The 22,147-nt window shown below is 41.3% G+C and overlaps 1 protein-coding gene across 8 annotated transcripts in view; it reads left to right on the top strand.

Moving 5' to 3' along the window:
* The window catches only part of NDRG1 (N-myc downstream regulated 1), an 85,754-nt gene extending 65,866 nt beyond the window's left edge, over window positions 1-19,888 (top strand). For all 8 annotated transcript variants that reach the window (XM_082235785.1, XM_082235787.1, XM_082235786.1 and 5 more), the window contains exons 4-16: window positions 4,855-4,960; window positions 5,648-5,768; window positions 7,512-7,574; window positions 9,405-9,465; window positions 10,020-10,106; window positions 10,731-10,787; window positions 11,392-11,495; window positions 12,186-12,242; window positions 13,521-13,572; window positions 14,396-14,443; window positions 17,381-17,416; window positions 17,983-18,034; window positions 19,465-19,888. In XM_082235785.1, coding sequence (XP_082091911.1) covers window positions 4,855-4,960; window positions 5,648-5,768; window positions 7,512-7,574; window positions 9,405-9,465; window positions 10,020-10,106; window positions 10,731-10,787; window positions 11,392-11,495; window positions 12,186-12,242; window positions 13,521-13,572; window positions 14,396-14,443; window positions 17,381-17,416; window positions 17,983-18,034; window positions 19,465-19,730 — 1,110 coding nt within the window. In that variant the 3' untranslated portion in view covers window positions 19,731-19,888. The remainder of the gene's footprint in view (window positions 1-4,854; window positions 4,961-5,647; window positions 5,769-7,511; window positions 7,575-9,404; window positions 9,466-10,019; window positions 10,107-10,730; window positions 10,788-11,391; window positions 11,496-12,185; window positions 12,243-13,520; window positions 13,573-14,395; window positions 14,444-17,380; window positions 17,417-17,982; window positions 18,035-19,464) is intronic.
* The last annotated feature ends 2,259 nt before the right edge of the window (window positions 19,889-22,147 follow it).

Below are 22,147 nucleotides of genomic sequence, written 5' to 3'. Positions count from 1 at the left end.
GCCTACTTTGTTGAGCCAGTTTTGGCTCAAAAGGTTGACTGTTACAATACTTTATTTCAAACAAAATGAGGAATGTGCAGAGCCCCCTTGGGAAACATGGCTAGTCTTAAATGCTTGATGCTTCCTTAAAGCTTCCTCAGACATGGAGTATGCAAGTACAGCATGCTGCCTACAAGGTGGTAGTCCCCCCCCCCTTTAGTGGCACAGTTTCTATCTCTTTGCCAGATCTGAAAGGCCTTCCTTTTCTTGTCAATCATGCATTCAATCTCACGGTCATTCTCATCCAATCAGTCCTGGTGTTTCTTGGTTTGGTATCCAATAGCTTTAGTGGCTATCTGATTTCTTGCCAAATAAAAGTAGTTACCCTCCACAAGTGCCACAGCTCTTTGTGTATTCCTGCTGTTAATGTGGTTGTTCATTTGGAATTGACATGCAAATGTTTCCTGTAATGAAGACAGTTGCCAAAGTGTAACTGCTCCAGTCCAGTTCAAACTGTGATGGCACCTCTCGGATGTGTTTGACTAATAATCACGTGCAATTGTTTAGTCTAGTGAGCAGGAAACTGCCTCTTTAAAAGCAAGAGATAACGTGACCAGATGGCACATTTGTTTTTATCCTTCTATCGGATTAGTGTACCTTGGTTTCCCCCCACCCCACCCGCCCCCAAGATAGTGTTTTAATACAGATCGGTCAGTAAAGAGCCTCTTACTACAACACTGACGTTGATTAGGGGATGATGCCATCTGTTTTCAGTATGCTACATCTTTATTGAGAAAAATCTTCCCTGAAATCAGACAAACAGGTCAGTTGTGATATGAAGCTTGGAGCTTTGTTGTTGGGAAGAAGGCTTTGATTTGGCTGTACTTTGTGCTTGTCATGAATTCTTTTTGCAAATGTGCTCCTGCATGGGAAAGTTTTCAATCCAATTAACAATCTGGGGACATGGTCTTAAAATAAGGTGGAATTATGGTATTTGTGAGGAGGCAGGAGTTACAATCTATAACTATGGGAGCCACGTGTTCTACAACAGAAATATATTAAAAAAGTCTCTGTGACCGCACCGAAAACAAACAAAAAGCCGCTTTACACAACAATGTTTGTTGTACTATTTTTTATGCATTGATTTAGTTTGTTTATAGATTACTTCAATTTTCTTTCTTTTTAACAAATCCCAACAAGAATTCTGTATAAGCACAGTACAAATTCCATATTCAAAACCAATGTTTGTAACATTATTTTACATACTTTAAACTAAGTACCATAAAACAAATTGTATACAGACATCAAGAAACATAAAATGCAACATGATTACAGTTCCAACATAAAGATCTCATAAATAGTTCAAGAAATCCATAGTCACTTAGCTCCTTCCACTTGCACAAAACCAAAGCACACAGCCCCCATCTATTCATGTCAATAAAACACTCAAAACAGTCAACTGACCATTAAACACATACAGAAAAATAGATCCACTAAATAAAAACAATCCAAAAGCAGCAGAAAAAAGCAAACACTTTACCATCTCTCACCTGGAACTATAATAGAGACATCCTCACACCTAGGGAGATTGAGTCCTTTCCAACCAGCAGGCAAATCACCTTGTGGGGAATTGGGTTAAAGCAGCAGTGCGCCTGATGCTCATCACCTCATAGGAGCAGTTGAGTCTCAGAAGAATAATCAGTTTATGTTAAAGAACAATGCCCAAGATCAAACAAGTCAAAAGGGGTGGATGTGCCCGCATGGTGGCCCTGACGGAGAAAGCCCCTACCCTGTATGAAAGGGAGGTGTATACATCCACATCCTTTGAGAAATTCACTGGAGCACAAATTGGTTTTGGCTCTATGACACATGTCTGTTATGTGTTTTTTAAAAGATGTATAGCTTCCTTTTTTTTACTTCACTCTTGCATCACAGCAGACATTGTAGCATATACTTCTAATTACTATGGATTGCATTACATGATATGGCTCTCCTGCAGAGGACACTTGAACATTTCTTCAGGGCTGCTCATCCACGTTGCTCTTGTGTAGCAGCTTTGTGTGGTTCTCTGCACACCACTGCATTACTTGATGGTGTTGTAAAAATGAGATTGTGAATGATGCAGCTCTTTGGAAGTTGTTCTTAACTTTGGACCTTCATTAAAAGGCTCCATCATGCACCTAAAGCGCCAGTTGCATGCATCTTTCCTGCCTAATAGTTGTAGTATTTGTTTATGTCTCAGTGGAGTAGGGTAGCAGTCACTGCTTGCCTGTGCCTCAGCTGAGCAAGCCCCCCATGCCGCGCAGGCTCCTGTGAGCTTGGGGGGAGGAGGAGGGACTTTGTTAAGCAGCAGGGCTTGCTGATGCGCTGGAAAGCAGAGACTGCTGCTGCGCTACCTCACAAATCAGCTATTAGGCAGTGAGGCTGAGTAGCTCAGCAAAGCCCCGCTGCCCCTTTGGTTCACAAAGAGATCCTCTGTGGAGCCCGAACAGGTCCTCTTCGTGCTGTGGGATGAGTCTCCTCATGAGCCACTAGGACTCTCCAGAGTGCTCCCCATTTTATGCGATTTCTCATATGCACGTGGGAGACCTGGATTGGAACCCCTGTGTATGTAGAGAGTCACCAGTATATAAAATATCTCAAAGTGGTAACAGTAGTGGTACATTTTCCCCGAACAATCCAGTTTACACCTGGGGTTTAAGAGAGTGTTGCAGCAATTTGTGATCTTCAGTAATTCCAGAGATTAATTTTTAAAAAGCAACTTCCAAGTGAAATTTGCATCAGATCATTCTACCATAAGAACTGTATTTATGAGAGGCAGGTCTTTCACACTGATTGTTCACCACAAGGCTCAGATAGTGTTCTATACTGCACTCTCCTCCCATATGACCCAAGTGATTTTCAGCTTACCTTTTGACACTTCTAAACACTTATTCATTTGCATTCTTGACTGCGTGCTCTTCCCTGTACCCTCGGAGCACTAAACCAGTGTGAGTTTTAAGACCTCAATCTTCCGCCGTGCCCCACCTAGGCTTTTCATGAAACTGGGTGACATTGACAGAACAGAAGGCTTTCATAAGTAGGATCTTTCAGCTGGGTCAAAAATAATCTGGCACATTGTGCTCACCCAGTGGCAAGGCTCTCCATGCTGATGGATTTCCTCCTCGAGATACTGTATGGCATTAGCACGACTCTACTGCTACACATAAACCAAGGGCTATTCCAGACAGTAAAACCCAGTATTGCCTTGCCCCTTCCCTGCCCCCACTGTGGATGTCTGACCTGTATGGTATGGGCACTTGCGGTTAAACCGGTCTTAAATCCTACTTAAGAATGACGTCCTTCTGAACTAGTTTGTGTTAGTTTTTCTGATGGAGCATTATGGGAGTTGTGGGCTTAGGCAGAGCAACAGCTTGGCTATATAACCCAGCTTACCATAGGGTCCAAGTAAAATCTGATCCTTATTTCTCTCTGGACTCCTTGAGATTAATATCAAACTGCACTGTCTAAAAATGGTGCTGGATGTGGAAGATACTGCCTATTTATTACATAATGCTGTAAGTACTTCCAGTGGGAAAAAGTAAAGCAAAAACTAAAATGTATAGTTCTTCTTTAAAGACTGATTTAGGTGTTCAGTATTTGTATACTGTAGTGCTTTATATGTGATAAAACTTTGGAGTAAGATGAACTATCCTTTTATGGTCTGTCAGTTTCTTAAGGTTATGGAATCCTAGATGCAGAGAGGTACACTCTTGAGTTATGTGACCTTGAGTGAGTGTTCTGTTTCTAAGGTTTATGTGCAGCAAGGAAAAGATGCTTGGTAAACAAATTGTATCCTACAGTTTGTAATGTCAGCCTTTCAGAATTCTTAATTGTGAGAGGTTTTGATTGTCAAACAATTGCATAATGGGCACTTTTCTGTCTACATATAAGAGCATGTTGTGGAGTGGAAGGTATTTGTAGATGTCTGTTTTAAATTTTCATAGCAAGTAAAATTACTAAATTGCTGTAATTTGTAGGGTGAGGTCAGACCTACTTCTAAGCAGTTCTTACACTAATACCAGACAGTAATGGTAGCAAATAGATTACTAGAGAGTAGCAGTAGATTTGTCAGGGGTGATTATTCTTGTATGAAGAAATCTGTCCTATATACATATACAGTTTTACCACAGGAGGGTAGCAGTCAACAGTGTAGGTAGCAGCTTTCTAAATGTGTACATAATAATTTCAGACAACCGTTTGAAAAACTATTATTGGTTGCAGGACTGGCAGTGGACAAGAATACTTGCTTATTTTTTTGTAGATCCTACAAGAAGTCCTATGTATCCTAAAGCCAATACTAATGGACAAATATTTTTATTTTCAACCTTTCTACCACGTCCACTTTGCTTCAGCAGGATTGCTATATCATATGCCTTTAGACCCATTCCCTTGCTAGAATAAGCAATGTAATTGCTGAATATTTTCAGCATAACAAGGTCCTGATAGTGTTCCACTGTGATTGTGTTCACAGGCTTCATTTTCCTAGTTTAGATTGCAGAATTAAGTACTCAAATCACGGTATCAGTTTTGAGTTGCTAGCACACAGTAGTCTTTTTAGCATATGTATGTAGTGAACTGCGGGCAATTGATGTCTAAACAAAATTGTTGTAGTCCTGTGAAGGAATTCTGCACCATTTGAAAGTGCAAGTTGGTAGCCAATCAGTGAAAAGTGAAGGATTTACTACTGGAAATTCTGGTAGTAGTAAATAGATCCATTCAACACCAGTCAAAAGTGGTGCTAGGTAACTATCTGATGGTTAATTAAGGTACCATTTTGTTGAATGTAAAATCCTTATTTTTGCTGCCTACTAATGGTCCCCCTCTCCCCTACAGGAACAAGATATTGAGACAGTACATGGCTCTGTCCATGTTACCATGTGTGGGACTCCCCGAGGAAATAGGCCTGCCATTCTAACATACCATGATATTGGACTCAACCGTAAGTGTGATAATGTATCAGCAAGGTGGAGCACGCCTTCGCTGCTCTCATAACAAGTGTGCACAAACAGCTGCTTCTCTTGTGACAAAGTGCATTAATTCTAGCTTAGTTCTTCTTATCCATACTGATCCATGGGACTGCATTTGCTGATTTATATACATTGCCTGCACAATAATTAAGCAGTCTTTTAAGCAGGTCCAACTTCTACATGCACCAAAGCATTTTCCAGACATACCCAGAATACTACAGTGGGCAGCAGTGTCTGGGCGACACGTCCAGGAAAATCCAGACGTATGGCAGCAGTGCTGTGTTTCCTGCTGTATATTTGTTTAATCTGGTCCTTAGCACTTTGCTTAGGACCATATAAAACAAATATAAATGAGGCATGAACTGAAATAGACAGTGGTAAAACCTTTATGAAAACCTGCTCTTAGAACTTGTGCTACAAAAACACATAGAACTAGAGCAGTGGCATTGATTTGAAAGGTCTCTTTTTGCTTGGTACCTATCAAGCAAACTTACTTTTTCCTCTCTTTTTTTTAAAAAAAGAATAACTTGTCTAAGTGAACTCCTTGTTTCGAGATTTGGGGGATGGAGGTCTCAATTTGCAAGGTGTCAAGAACTGACAACTGCTGTTCTCTCATTGATGTTTCTACCTTCTCTTCTTGCTCTCTGCCCTTCTTAAAGACAAAACTTGCTTCAACCCCCTCTTCAATTTTGAAGATATGCAAGAAATCACACAACATTTTGCAGTCTGCCACGTGGATGCACCTGGACAGCAAGATGGGGCAGCCTCTTTTCCACCTGGGTAGGTTCTGCAGACTTACTGCACAGTAATATGAAATCCAGTTTAAAAGAGAAAAGGAAACAAAATTCAATCTTCCGTTAAAGCCCACTAAATGAAACCCTCTTTAACACAGTAGAAAATAATAATAATGGAGTTGGCCCCGGCCGGACATTTCCAGAGAAGGGAATTTCATCACTGGGGCTTCACTACAGAGATGGCTTTGTCTCCAGTAGCCACATGCCTAAACTCTGAATATGGGAGGTACCCTGAGCATGATTTTAAAGAGCAGACAGATTTCATAAATCATTCTTAGGGATAAACTTTAGGTGACATGAATACTTCATTGAATATTGACAGCATGGACACATGAGACTGTAGGTATGTTTGGAGGGTGAGTGGGGGAAGGGCACAGAGGAATTAAAAACTGTTGGTAGTGGAGATACATCTTTGTCCAAAATTGCTCCTTATGGTGCCGAAAGTATATGGTCTTGCATCCCTTCTTGTTGCAAATGCCAGCCTTTTCTTTCTTTTCTTCCTGGAGTAACATGCTTCATGGTGAGAGTTGCCATATGAATAATTTGGGAGTTTTGAACCAGTCCAGAATAACAGGCTTTTCAGGGCTGCTTCACATATTAAGTGGTAGCAAGCAAACATATTCCATCCCAGCTCCCTGCCACCGGTGAAATGTATCTGCCTAGAAACATAACTTGCTGTGTGCATGCTGCAGTTTTATGAATGAATAATGTTCTGTCCACAAAGTTCTTGCATGTGTGCGTCCCATCTGCTGTTCTTGGCCACGTGCCTATATATGTAATGTCACAATGGCAATTATCTATTGTCAAGGTTAATCCTAGCTATTCTAGAATGAGGGAATGGAACTATTGCTGTAGAGTCAACCTCAGTTCCAAAACATGGAAATAATACTAATATTAATGAAGTGACCTGGCACACAGTATGTATGAATTGAGCTAATTAAACCTGACATTTTGCTTCTGAAGAACATTTGCATAGCTGTCAACTTACAGATTTGAAAATAAGGGACCAGCAGCCTTGAAAATAAGGGATCAGCAGCCAAAATAAGGGACCTGCAGCCTCACCTGTTCCAGGCACTCCAGTCTTCCTGTCCTCCTGCAGTCTGGTCAAACTCATGCTGGTAGCTTCGAGAACACTGTCCAACCAACTTTGTAACCAGAGGTTCAACTGAATAGAATCTGAATCACATGCACCACAAGGCCTATGCAACCTCAACTTAAGATGGCTCCCCGGCCTGGCTTTGCACTGCAAAGTTTGCAGCAGCACGTGCAACAAAATGGCATCCAGAATTCAAAAACCCCTCAGCTTGCATTAACTAGCCACACACAAGGCATGTAAACTCCACCCCCCAGTCATTCTTAGACTTCTTATTGGGTGAGCAACACAGCCAAGCAACACAGTTGGAGCCTCCCTCCTTCCTGGCCGGCAGGGAGGGAGGGAGAGGAGCTGCTTCCTTTGAAATTTAAGGGACATCCTTTAAGGGACATCCATCAATAAAGGGACAGCAGCGGGACATGGCGCTGGAATAAGGGACTGTCCCTTCAAATAAGGGACACTTGACAGCTATGCATTTGTCTTGCAGATTATAGCCCCAGTGGAGGTAAACTGGTATAGTTTGTTCTTTAGCACCAAACTTGTGTTGAATGAGTTCCGGTGCTTTGTTTGTACATTGCCTTTTTAGAAGGCAACTGAACCTTGACTAAATTGTGTCTTCAATAATCACTGTTGCAGATACATGTACCCTTCAATGGATCAACTGGCTGAAATGCTTCCTGGAATTCTGAAACAGTTTGGGTAAGTAGCATCACTCAGGGTTTTCAGTGCAGACTGAAAAAAGTAACTTTCCCATTGCATGACAGTATTCCATGGCTGCCTGAGTTTACCACTTAGTGGACTCTGTCATGCTTATTTCTACCTTGCTGAGTTCTGTAGGGCTTATTTGAAGTTTAGTGGTTCTGGAATCCATTGTTTGTCGAATCTTTCTGTAGTCTGGCTGTACAGGGAACCCACATCACTGTGGCTACAGCAGGAGCGCCAACTTGGCTCCATGACCGTGGGTGCCAGGGTCTGTGGGTGCCATGCAACGTGCAAGGCCCTGGCACTGAAATTTGTGGGTGCCCAGCCCCTTCAAGGGGAATTTTGTGGGTGCTTGGGCACCTATGGCCCCACCTATGGGCTACAGAAGTTACTGGCAATGGAGAAAATGTGATTGTCTAAATAAAGATGGTGATCGGCTTGTAGTAAATAAGAGTTCATTTTGCTTATCTACTGTTTTCCCCCCCACTGACATTGTTTGTCACACTGCCATTGTGAAATGTTTTGCTTCTCCTTTACTCTTGGATTCTATCTGGTCTAGTCAAGAGACACTACAGATTCTGAAGATTGCCTTGTGAACATTTTTAGTAATTTAGTAGTTAAATTGAATTATGCATTACTGGAAACTGGTACTTGGTTTTGGCATAGCTTATTATCACTTAAATATTGAAAAACAAATGGTCATTGAGTGCCTCATGTCTCTATGGTTAGTTACCAAGACAAATGCTAAGCAAACCAAATACAACTTTCCATACTTCTAATTGCCCTCATGTGAAACTGGCCATGTCCTGTAGGACAGAATTGTGAAGCACAGGCAATGGATTAACCCAATCTGAGTTACTTATGCTAACACGTGTAGGCAACTTCTTTCCAACCCTGTGTATATTTAGTGGTGTGCACCATGCCTATTTGGGTGTGTGGCATAAGGGTTATACAGTATTGAAGTTGTATCCTGTTCTTTAGTCCCAGAGATGGAGAGATGGCCTGTTCTGGGCAGGGTTGCACTCTCCCAGAACGAGCTTGTTTGTAGCTTGGGGAAAACTCGTGAAACCAACTTTCTACTGGAGGGTCAGTATGCTAGAAGTGCCCTTTCTGAGCTACAGATGGTTCACCAGCTACATCCCCTTTTACACAGAGATGACTTTGCCACTGCACTCTTGTGCTCTGGTAGCTTCCACATTGGATTATTACTTGGAAATGTCAAGTGCAGCAGCAGTTCATTGGCCTGGGTTCCATTTAGAACTTGCACAACCTCTGTTTTAACCCAGCTGCAATGGTTGCTGGGCCAGTTCAAGGTTCTCACATAGGCCCCACCTCCTTCCCTATGGGTCACCTTAGAAGTTCAGGGGGTGGCAGCCCAGGAGAGCACATTGTTTGGCAGCCCCTAAACTGTGGAATTATCTCCCCAAATGGTTATATCTGGGCACCTTCATTATGTAGTTTATGTTGGATGTTGAAGATGCAACTCTTCTTGGGACCATTGATACACAATATGTATTAGGAGCCACCTTATTCTCCTGACTGTAATCTGTTTTATCTGGTTTTAATATTGTGTATTCAGTTGTTGAAACCGTACCTGGGACCTCATGGCAAACTCTGAGTAAGAATAGTAATTAGTAACAGTAATACTGTGGCTGATACGCTGCATGAGGACAGGCCAGTGCTATTTGTCTTAACATGTCTGAACAGACATGGAGTTGCTATTCAGTGTAGCTTAATGTAAAATAGGTATGTTTGGAAATTGGGGGGGGGGTTGCTGTTAGAAATCAGACCTTTTTTTAAAACATTATTCATAATTTCTTTATGTAGGTTGAAAAGTGTGATTGGAATGGGAACTGGAGCTGGTGCCTACATCTTAACCAGATTTGCTGTAAGTTGTTTGCTTGTTTCTATGGTGGGTAAGGGTTTAAAATCTCGATGCTATTGCCTGCCAATTTCCAGAGTATGTTTTCAGTGGTTTTACAGCTTCTGTCATGCTGAATGAAAACTGGCTAGTGCATGGCTTGTTTTAAAAATCAAAGTCCATAACTTCCTTGCATTTTTGGTATATTAACATCTGGGTAACAAAAGCAGAGGGAACAAATTTATCCAAACCACAAGCTAAACTACTGTTCAAATTTTGCACATGGCCCCACTGAAAATTTTGCTCTGATTCCTGCTAGTCCAGGATTAATTGGCAGATGATCTGCCTTAGTTTGCCCTAGATATTTACATTAAATTTCGTTCTCTCCACTTGAACACAGTGACTGAAAACAGATAGGTTAAGGTACCTTTACAAAGAGAAATTTCACCTTTCACAGGCCTTCAAATTGAAAAGGGCCTCTGTGTTTTCCCCCAAATTGATTTCCTAAAAGCAAAATCTTCCCGGTTTGTTGCTACTTCAGTGCATCTGCATGTTTGTTCACATGACTCTTCAATTTGCAGCTTAATCATCCTGATATGGTGGAAGGACTCGTTCTTATTAATGTCAACCCATGTGCTGAAGGATGGATGGACTGGGCAGCAACTAAGGTAAGATACTGCATCTTTTAAATTTAATTTTAAAACATGTTAATTCTTTTTCATAAAATACCAAATGCTTGTCATTGGAAAGATTTTGCACTGGCACCCAAGCATACCCCTGAGACCTATACGAATTTGTAATCTCCCCTTCATTGACTGATTGGAAAAATCCATGTTGATAGGCATCCTTTTTGAAGTCGCTTTGATACAACTGTACATTAGTTCCAGATTGGCTTTGAAACGCAAGTGCATTGCATGATGGAGTTAAATTTACTTTGAACACCACAATTTTTATACATTGAATTGCATCAGCAAATGGTTAAACTGGTGCAATTTCTGTTGTGGTAGATTCTGAGCAAATCATTATGTTCTTAAAGTTGATTGATCCTACAAACTCATGGCAATATGGGAGCCATAGTGACACACAAAACACATGCCCTTAAAAGGTCTAATGAATGAATGGTTAACACGGTACTCAAAGTAATTTCTCTAGCATGGCATGAATTGGATATGTAATTTGACTATGACTTGTTTTTGTGCGTGATGAGTTTGACTGTCAACCACTGGAGTATGAAAGACCGCTGTGCAAGACAGTGTGAACTGTCCTAATGCATATTTTTCTGAATTCTGTAGATTTCTGGATGGGCTCATGCACTGCCAGATATGGTCATCTCACATCTTTTTAGCAAGGTAAGTGTGTTTTATAACATTCAGATTTTGAAGACTCCTCCTGTTGTCTTTCTCATGTAGGGGAAAGGTACTAGCAACTGACATGCAGCAGTATCTTAGCAGTATTTTGAATTCTGATACGTAAGGACATGGGCAGGTATATCTGTTTACATTTTAGTAGGCTTTATTATGCTAATCCCTTGGACAGAATTCCTCGCCCCTCACTTCATGAAGACTTCTGCTTTTAAATGGTGACAGGCTTTAGCTTGTGCACTTTGCTCCTTGTGGGTTCTGATGTTGAAATTTAAGAGCGCTACATTAAACCTGGAAGATTTAGACACCAGGCAGTTTGTGTAACTGAAATGTGGCAATACTGGCAGGAGTTCAACTGCTATTTTAGTGTTACTGTTCTAAAACGTCTATTGAAAAATAGCCCACTGTAACATGTTGCTGTTTATCTTTCGGAGACAGGGCTCCATGTTGCATACTTTACTGTCAAGTATTTTACTGTCTGGAGGGGATTGGGATTACGGATGTATAGGGAGCACTTGGAAAAGAACATTTAGCTGTTATAAAAATCCGGTATTGATCTACCAAATATAATGAGAGCTTTTTTTGAATTTAGGAAGAGATTCACAACCATCAGGATTTGATGCATACTTACCGCCAGCACATCATCAATGATATGAATCAAAACAATCTGCATCTCTTTGTCAATTCATACAACAGGTAATCTGCTATTGGGGATCATCTGGATTACTTGGGATAACAAGCTGCACCCATTTGAGTCCAATCAGCCACAGAATGCCTTGAAGTCTTCCAGAATCCGCAATGAAGAACCTTGGGCCCTCCAGATTTTGTTAAAGGGGCCATAGCTCAGTAGTAGAGCATATGCTTTGCATGGAAAAGGTTCCAGATTCAATCCCACCATCTCCAGGTTAGGCTGGGAGAGACCCTTTTCTGAAACTCTGGAGAGCCACTGACAGTCAGTGTAGACCATGCTGAGCTAAATGGACCAATGGTCTGATTGTGTATAAGGCAGCTTCCTATGTCCCTGGATCAGTGGCATGCTAACGGGGTCAGACTGGAATCATAGGTCAGCAATGTCTGGAGGGCCAAAGATCCCTCTTGAAGACCGCTGCTAGCACAATCTTCTTTCTAAACATGAGCTTTGTCAGATGGACTTGCCGTGGTGGTATCCGACATATTTAGGTCTTTTCGAAGAACTGAAAGCTGAAATAGAGCCCAACTCTGACAGGCATCCATGGACCACATGCCTTAGGGACTCCATGTGGCCCTCAAATTGCATGTTATCAACTCTGAGTTATGGCTTCTCCTTGCCTTTTTATAGGAACAGTGCTTAGAAGTTAAATGGAAGCCTTCTGCTTACTTGTCTCCTGTTCATTTTTTTTCCTTCAGCCGAAGAGATCTAGACATTGAGCGGCCTATACCTGGAACAACTGTTGTAACTCTACAGTAAGGATTTTTCATATTCCATTTTAATTCTGTTGTAGTCATCTGGTTGTGGCTAATTTCTGAAACAAATCTATAGATAAAACTGGTATGTCAAACTGATTGTATAATTCTCATAGTTGCCATTTTTTTGCCACTAAATTGATAGCAAGAATTTCAGTGGCAGAATCAAGAGGCACAATGCCCTAGACATACCAGCTGTAATTGTAGTATCATCTTCAAAGGGCTCTTTATGACTGTGTCTTGTCCTGCTTTTCATACCCAATCAAGCTCCTCCTTCCTCAGCTATTTCTTCTATACCATTTCAAGTATTAATTTGAACAAACAGAAGGAAGGGAATACTTTGCACTTTAATCTCATTTATGAAGAACGTGCCATGGGCATGTCTTAATCTCCTACCTTGTGGATGTCTCAACAAACCGAAGCTTACAGGACTTAACCGCTTAGAGATGTATGTGGTTTATTCCTGGGCTGTCCCAGTTACTGAGGTACACAGCAGTGAGCTGTGACTTGAGAAACAAGTGTCATGGTATGGCAAGTTGTGCAAAACATTATCATGAAAGCTTAGCTGTAAATGGGTAAGAAACTAAACATTTGCTTAAGGCTTGAGAAGCAAAATAGAATCTTAACTACTGTGATTTAGTGACAGCTACCATTAAGGGTAACATCAGATGCCCACTAGCCACCTTGTTGGAATGTAGACCAGGCATAGGCAAACTCAGCCCTCCAGATGTTTTGGGACTACAACTCCCATCATCCCTAGCTAACAGGACCAGTGGTCAGGGATGATGGGAGTTGTAGTCCCAAAACATCTGGAGGGCCGAGTTTGCCTATGCCTGGTGTAGACAGTTTCATCACATCTGCCTTACTGTTTTCTGCTTTGATACACAACTCGCTAAGGGATGTTTGTCTAGTTATTTTTCACCCTTCTCATAGTTCCATGTCCTCTCTTCCTGCTCGTTGTTACTTTGGGGCTGAGGTTCATTTGTTTGTTTGGATTATGTATTTTTGCTATTGCAAAGTAGTTCGGTACTGCAAGAAATTGGGTCCAGAGTGTTGGGGATTATTTCTTTGAGCTATATGCTGGCTCCAGCTTCAAATAGTTCTGTGCATTCCTCTTAGTGACAGTTAACTCACCAACAAATATCTTGAGGTTCTGTGGTTTATACAGAAGCTGTCTGTTTCTTCAGTAATTTGTTACAAAAACTTTTGTTTTAGAAATCTTGTATATTGAGAGTGAATTATATAGCAATGACTGCAATTTCAGTTATTTCCTTTCAGGTGCCCTTCACTGTTGGTGGTTGGAGACAGCTCTCCTGCAGTTGATGCTGTGGTACGTACAGATTAGCTTTAGAGGTGTGTCACAATAATCCATTGCTGGGAATCCATTACATTGATTGCACTGTAATCCAGTGGTACCTCGGGTTACAGACGCTTCAGGTTACAGGCTCCGCTAACCCAGAAATAGTACCTTGGGTTAAGAACTTTGCTTCAGGATGAGAACAGAAATCACGCAGCAGCAGTGGGAGGCCCCATTAGCTAAAGTGGTGTCTCAGGTTAAGAACAGTTTCAGGTTAAGAACAGAACTCCGGAACAAATTAAGTACGTAACCAGAGGTACCACTGTACCAATCAATTTTTTAATTATTGAATCTTTTTTATCTCCTAATGTTCAAAGTGATTTATAGTGCTGTTCTAAGCAAATCTGTAAGGTGGTCCATACTTCCAATTTGCAGATGGGACAACAAAGTCTGGAAAATGACAGCTTATCCAGGGTTCCTTTTAGCACGCTAGCACACAGGCGCGCGCGCGCGCGCACACACACACACACACACACACGGTTAAACCCCAAGCACCGTAGTCCCAATTGGTGTTGGTGTGTCCCTGCTCCTAATGCTTCTGGTTTTAATACAACTACCAGTGATACAACTAGCATCATGTGTAGCTTGGTCCTTAATTCTATGGTTTGCAGGCTTAACCACATTGTGGAGGCTCCCTTCTATCTGCAGTATCACTGCTTGGAGGTTGCGGGATGCCTTTGCGAGTCTTTGCTTTTTGAATCATTTTGCAGTCAGAGCCATAAGGGCTGTGTTGAAAACTTTTTTGTGTTAAGCGTAAAAATAAAGCTCACTCTTCTCCCCTCCCTTTTCCAAACAGGTTGACTGCAATGCTAAACTTGACCCAACAAAGACCACACTCTTAAAGGTAATAAACATAAGCACTTTTCTCCAGAATCAGAGGAGTTCGTGTTTTCTAGAGTATTTAAACACAGTGACTGCTGCTTGTTGGCAAGTGTCTTGCTTAGACAGGGAATGTTGTAGATAACAGCTGTAAAAAAGCACTTTCTATAGGGGAGAAAGTTGCAGCGGCATTAAGGCCCCCACCCCTTTGCTCTACTATAGACAGAATGGCTGGCCTATATTTTTGTACATGCATTAGGACTGTAAGCATTGTTAGACATCAGAAAATAATGCTACCAGTACTACATTCAGAAACTCATTCCATAATGGATTTTAATCCTGCCAGTAGTTAGTTTCAGAAGGTCATATAATGAACTCCAGCAGTTCATCTCCTCCCATTGTTGCCTCCTGGCTGGTGAGAAGATATATCTGTACCATGCCAAAGATGGTGAAAATAGCTTAAGTCCTTGGCCTTTGATGGAGTTTTTCCAGTGTTTGACAGTTTGGTCATTTGAATGTCCTGTATCGTATAGTAATGCCGTTGTGTAATTCAAACCATTTAATCAACAGCAGGGGTGGGGTGCCTGTGGCCCTCCAGAAGTTGTTGGACTTGAAACTCCCATCAGTTGCAACCCGTGTGACCAATGGGACAGGTGATGGGAGTTGTAGTTGAACATCTGAGAGATCAGATATTAAGACCCCTGTTTTAAAGCCTTTCTGCTTCTAAAGACTGCCCAGTGTGAGAGCTGTCTATATCAATATTGTCAAATCAAAAAGTCTGAACTGAGAGATTGGTAATCCTGGCTGCCTCTTTCATCATCTGTAATATCATTAGTTTACCCGAAGATACTGATTTTTATTTACAAGCAAACCAGCTTTTACCTGCATTGGCATTTCCTTGTTGGACTTCTGGTGAGGAACTGAGAAATAGTGGTCTCCAGTAGATGCTTCCATCCTCTCAGTTACCCCAGGATTGGACACATTGTAAATTTAATCTGTCTCCAATTTATGTCTGCATTCTGGTTACTATTAGGGAAAGTAGCACGTGACACTGCCTTGTGTGAGGTAGTTTAGTTGCATGAGGTCCTTTTGTGTCTAGCTGCTCACAGAGGAATTTGTTATCATTTAATGTGCATATCCTTCACTTTCAGCACACTCCCATCCCATGTTCCCATCTAATCCAGAAATAAAAACAACATGTACACTCTAAAACAGTCTGTTAAGCAGTAATGTGCAGAATCTGCTTCTGGACAAGGTGAATTACTTCCTCACCAGAAGCAAGGTAGCCTTGTGCATGATGAGCCCTGACCTCTTGGTTTCTGTGGGATTGCACAGCTGAGTTGCAGTGCCCTTGTTAGTAAAAGCTGAGCATCTCATTCTTGATGAAGAGCAAGTTTATTGGTCAACAACATTCAGGGGATGATCCCCTCCCTGAGGTTACAGATTAATGTTATGCTCCCAGAACAGCCAAGGGATTTAACATGCTTGTCACTAATCTACAAAAGGACACTGTGACATCTGTACCACAGTGAAACACTGTTCTAATTGTAAAGGCCTTTTTTAAAAAAAGTCTGGCTGATTCTAATTTGGTATGTCTTTGCAAAAAGCCTAAATTCTTCCTGTGTGCAAGCTCCAGCATCTGCACGTCTCCTGCCCTTTCCATCGACATCTTGCACAAGCTTTATCCCAAGAAGGCTATTGCATCCTCCTCAAAACAGAAGCACGTTGCCCCCAAATGAAATCGGAAGTTGTGCTTTTCTTATGTGAAACTCCTTTTCACACATGTCAATACAAAAGTATGAGTCTTAAGCAGGGTGGATTTGATTTAAAACACTAGTCAGTAAGACTTGATTTAAATCATTTGTTTACAGAAAGGTTCAGCCTTGCTAGCATCCTCTTAATATTTACAACCAGAGGAAGGTTTCGTTTTTGGAATAATAAATTTCCAGAGCAGTTTTTACAGTTACATCAAAAATGACTGATTTGGTTATACTATCAGAAATACATAGACAGATAATTATGAAATTATTGTTTATATTTGGATAACTTTTCTGCTGTGCTTTATTGGAAGGAGAAAAATAATCATTTCCTTAATAATAAACAATTTAACTAAAACAATAGCATTATAGCATATGTATCCATGTTTGTTAACCAATGTGGTTAAACAATTAAAAAAAAAATTAGACTGAGTGTTAGCACACATGAAAAACTTCAAACAAATTGTTATTTCCTGATGAATAGCCTTTGGACTATAATGCCACTTAAATAGAAAACTATCTTTAGAAAGATTTTGCCTCCTAAAGCATTTTATTTTAAAAATCCGCTTTAAATTTTTTAAAATCAATTTTTTTAAAAAAACACATTGATTTTTATCCACCCTAGTCTTAGGCGCTACTGGGGGGTTGGAGGGAATTTGTGAGTAGATTGTAGATCTGGCATAACAAAATAGAATTCTTTAATAAGTAACTCCTCAACACAAAAAGAACCTGCATTTAGACATATATTTTAATCTCACTCTTAGGTGAAAGATACATAAATGTTCTAAGGCATTTAAGACATTGTATTTGTGGGGTTGGTGAAGTAGGAAGATCTCCCTCATTATATACTCCATTGTCAGCTCTATCAAAATCCCCAAGAGATTTTTGGAACAGATGCTGGCACCGCTACTGGGACAGAACCCTGAAGTGAAAATACATTGGCTATTATCTGACTGTGATCTGCTTGTCACATACAAAACAGCCCTATTTGCTAAAGCTGTTAATAGTATTTGTGCTAGCTATATAAAAGACAATGCTGTAGACTTTAAAAGTGATAAATTAATTTGACTTATTGTAAATGGATGTATATCTCTGGATTTCTTTTAAAAGGTTTTAATTGACTTGCTGGATCTGTAACTGAATTTGTAATGGCTTTTAGTCAAACACAATAAATGATTGATTGATGCTTTTCTTAATTTTTGCAGATGGCTGACTGTGGTGGTCTTCCTCAGGTTTCTCAGGTAAGATCTTACTGAAGAGAATGCATGCTGGGGTGGGGAAGTCCAGAATGTTTGAAAGTGTGGGTAACACGATGACAAGAGTGAAATCACACTCTGCTACGAATTAAAACCTAGTATTACTGGTTTGGCCTTGAGTACTATAGCTTTGCAGTGATGGGTTTCTTAGAGACCCTGTTACAGAATGCCAAACTCTGTTTGCAACCGCTTTCTAAAATATACATCCTTTCTAAAATGCTTCCATGGTAGCCCTGCCCTCCAAATGGTGGTCCCTACCCTCTCAATAAAAAGTCACCATAGATGCATTGCACTTCTCTCTACAATGATGCAACACACATCAAAACCTCCAGTCTCCTTGCTCAGATATGTGTACCCACTAGCAGGAGTTTTAAGAAGGACACACTTTTTAAAGAAAAATGGCTTCTGGCCTAGCAGTGATAACATGCCATAGTAGCATTTTCAAATTTCCATGGTTTACTGTTACTGGAAGATTGGAGTCCAAAACAGAAAACAGTTTGCCACTGGTAACTTGCAACTTTGTAAAAAAATGTGGTATTTTCTTTTAACAGCCTGCAAAGCTCGCTGAAGCTTTCAAGTACTTCATACAGGGCATGGGATACAGTAAGTACACGTTTGTTTCAAAATAAATGTGCAGTGTCCTTTTAAGCTGCCATACTAAACTGATCTTTCTTGTTGGTGAAAGTTATGTTCCAGAATTGTTGGGTTTTTAAATGTACAAGTTTGGGTGCATCGGTATTGGACTCCCTTAAAGGGATATCAACTTTGTCCCAAACTGGAACAGCACATTAGCCATATTCAGGTGTTTATGGTGAATATTACTGTCTTTTAATATTTTGTTGGAAGCCGCCCAGAGTGGCTGGGGAAACCCAGCCATATGGGCGGGGGAATAATAATAATAATAATAATAATAATAATAATAATAATAATAATAATAATAATAATAATAATAAATTAATTAATTATAATTATATACATTTGGGGAGATGGCATGTACACAAGCTGCACCACTCACATCTCTACATGTGCCTGCTTGGCTTAGACCTTCCGATATCAAGCGGAAAGGTCTGAAGGGGAGTTCTAAGTACGTTGTGGTCAACACACTTTGAATCCGCCTCATGATTGTGCTATTCAGAACTCCCAGTCTTGCTTCTTGATTTAGATTTTCTTTTTGATTTACTCTGTGAAGTAGGTGAGACTGAGAGACAGTGACTGGCTCCAGGTCACCCAGCAAGCTTCATGGCTGAGTTGTACTCAGTAGTCCAGCACCCTAACTACTACACCACAGTGCCTCACATATGCATCACACACACAAATACATCCCAGTGCCACTTTTGACTTCAGCACTGTGGTTTACTGTCCTTAGGCTTTCAAACCTCCCTTCTTAATCCACTTCCTGCTGCAATCCATTTTTGTTCCTAGGCACTTGGGCCAATTTCCCCCCAAATCTTCCTTCAGGGTCTTGTTCCTTGACTTGGCTGTGTGCTTTCCTTAAACTCTTTCATGCAAGCACATCTTCCTTCCCTGATGTATCTTATTAATAGTCTATAAATATTCTGTATCTTTCTCCCTTATGGAACGCTGGTGGCATTGTGGGATAAACCACAGAGCCTAGGACTTGCTGATCAGAAGGTCAGCAGTTCGAATCCCCGTGACGGGGTGAGCTCCCGTTGTTCGGTCCCAGCTCTTGCCAACCTAGCAGGAAGGTAAACAGCGTTTCCATGTGCTGCTCTGGTTCGCCAGAAGCGGCTTAGTCATGCTGGCCACATGACCTGGAAGCTGTACCCCAGCTCCCTCTGCCAATAAAGCAAGATGAGTGCCGCAACCCCAGAGTCGGTCACGACTGGACATAATGGTCAGGGGTCCCTTTACCTTATCGTTCTCCCACCCCTTGGATTACATGCACTTCCATATCTAATTTTATGTCTTGTGTGTTGCCTATTCTGGTCACTGATCCTCATAATTTGCATTAACCAATACAGGAGGACTTTAAAAAAATAAATCTTCACCCGTCACTTGCATTTCCTTTGCAGTGCCTTCTGCAAGCATGACCAGACTGATGAGATCCCGCACAGCATCTGGTTCCAGTGTCTCCTCCCTCGAAGGGGGCAGGAGCAGGTCCCACACTGGCGAAGGAAACCGCAGCAGAGCCCACACTGGCGAGGGTGCCAGGAGCAGGTCCCACACTGGCGATAACGTCCGGAGTCGTGCTCACACTGACACTCACATTGAGCTCACTCCCAACTCTGCAAACAACACTGAGCAGCCCAGCCCCAAGTCGATGGAAGTTTCTTGTTAAATGAAAGGGGCTTGAATTGGAAGTGAGACCTAACCACCACCTACTGTGTATCTTGATACTTAACCTAAAGTGTTTTCTGTAACACATGACTCTGTCCCCCACCTAGAGTTCAGCAGGGACCAATAAAGCAGACATCTCAAGTTTCTCTGTTCCCTTAACAGAGGTTGCTGCTATTCTGTTCTCCAACTAATTCTAGATTGCTTTAAAACTTGTCCAGTGGTGAAGCTAACAGCACTTGATCACCAAGATTGAAACCTAAGCTACCTAGGATCTTGTTCAGAAACAAAGCCTTTGAAGATGATCCATCTCTTCCCCCCCCCTTTTTTTACACTATTAAAAAAAAGCCCTTTCCCAATGTGATTTTAAATAATTTGCTTTGGGGAAAACAATGCATGACTGGAGACTTTTAGAAAAAGTCTGAAAGTCAGGTTGAAGGTGGATTTACTCAAATCTGTACATATTAATCGAATGCGATTTTGTGTCTGGCCTTGTGAGTAGTGTTCAAGGCCTGTTTTCCTACATGATTATATATATATATATATATAATTAAAATAGGGAATGTATTGCAATTTCAGGCAAACAAAATCTTAAGCCTTCATGCTATTTAGTGGCAGTCTTTCTCCTTTTAGAACTAAAACTGTTTGAGCAAGTAAAGGCCAAGGTTCAAATTATTGTCAAAAGCATGCCAGCACTTGGTCTTATGTTTTGGACCTCAAATGGATGTTTGGAGATGGCAATAGGGTAATGCTTGTGGTGGTTGGGGGACCAGCAGTAAATTGTCTTAGAAGGTGGAAAAGTTGTGTAATGATTATAAAGTGCTCTATAGTCAGCTGCCAGGTTGGTCAGCCCCTTACCATTTCAGGATTAAGACCTAGTGCTGGATGAATACTTTCCACACTATTCATGAGCGAGAAGTGCATGACTGCAATGGAGATTTTGATGACTGTGAATGTAGAGGTGTATTGATTCTGCAGCCTGTCCTGATGTCTGCAGAGCTGTATTTTGGGGAGCAGTGGGCATCACAATAGATTTCCAGCATAGAATGGTTGTTGTTTTTTGCAGATTATTTTTCACTGGCTTTTCTATTTGCTACTTCACAATTTGTAATATGGCTCATGATTTTGGGGTATCAAGCATTTAAAACATCAAGCATCTCTACACCGGAATATCTTTGGTATTTCAAAGAGAACTAAGCTCTAGTGTAGGCAAATCACCTATTTTTAAAATGACCACTGCAGAGTTTCTTAGGTGGTTCACGGAGAGGAGGAACAGATGGTAATTGAGAGGTGAAACTTGTCTATTTCAGAAAAGTTTATTAATGAATTATTTGTATTTATTTCAAAAATAAATTTGTAACTTTGCAGTGGTTTTGCATCTGTTTTGTGTCCTGAAAATGATGGTGATCTTTGAGATAAGGATTTAAAAACCAATGAGTTTGACTCTCCCACTTCAGTTGGCCCTGCACTTCAGTTGACCCTACACAACAGAAAGTCCATCTCTGGTGGTTGAAAATGCACCTCACTACTTATATGGAATGGGACACGGGTGGCGCTGTGGGTAAAAAGCCTCAGTGCCTAGGACTTGCCGATCGAAAGGTCGGCGGTTCGAATCCCCGCAGCGGGGTGCGTTCCCGTTGCTCGGTCCCAGCGCCTGCCAACCTAGCAGTTCGAAAGCACCCCCGGGTGCAAGTAGATAAATAGGGACCGCTTACTGGCGGGAAGGTAAACAGCGTTTCTGTGTGCTGCGCTGGCTCGCCAGATGCAGCTTTGTCACGGTGGCCACATGACCCAGAAGTGTCTCCGGACAGCCCTGGCCTCTTAAGTGAGATGGGCGACAACGCTAGAGTCGGACACGACTGGCCCGTACGGGCAGGGGTACCTTTACCTTTACCTTTTTACTTATATGGATCACTTAAACTGCCTTGAGTGCATTCTCTTATGGATCATCAATGGGTTAAACATCAGGAAGCAGAAGATGAGGATAAATGGACCATTTTCACAGAGAAATTAGTTCTGTACTGGAGCTTGATAGTACTTTTACTATTAAAATGACCTGGATTGGGTGAGCCATGCCATAGGTAAGTTTGCCGATACCAACAAATTTTTCAAGATCCAGACTAGTCGGAACCATCCAAACTGGGAAACAAAACTGTGTTGCCTGGTTAATATAAGCAAGTGTAAAGCATGTTGATGTTGAGAATTTCATATTTTAATGCTGATGGTGTGAGATTTGCTGTTTCTGGCCAGGAAAGGTAAAATGGCTGTTTGATGCACAGCTTGCTGTAAATGTCAACTTAGTTGGCAGCAGTGTAAAAGAAGAGAAAAAGCATGACCCTAATTTCCTTCATTAAAAATGGCTGCAGTTCTGGTTAACCCATCTCAAAGAGTCTAGAACACCGGAAAGGGTATAGAAAAGAC

The sequence above is a fragment of the Podarcis vaucheri genome (assembly GCF_965113315.1).
Source record: "Podarcis vaucheri genome assembly, chromosome: 8".
NCBI lineage: Eukaryota > Metazoa > Chordata > Lepidosauria > Squamata > Lacertidae > Podarcis > Podarcis vaucheri.
The sequence above is the reverse complement of the archived record's forward strand: the minus strand, read 5'-3'. Positions and strand labels throughout refer to the sequence as shown.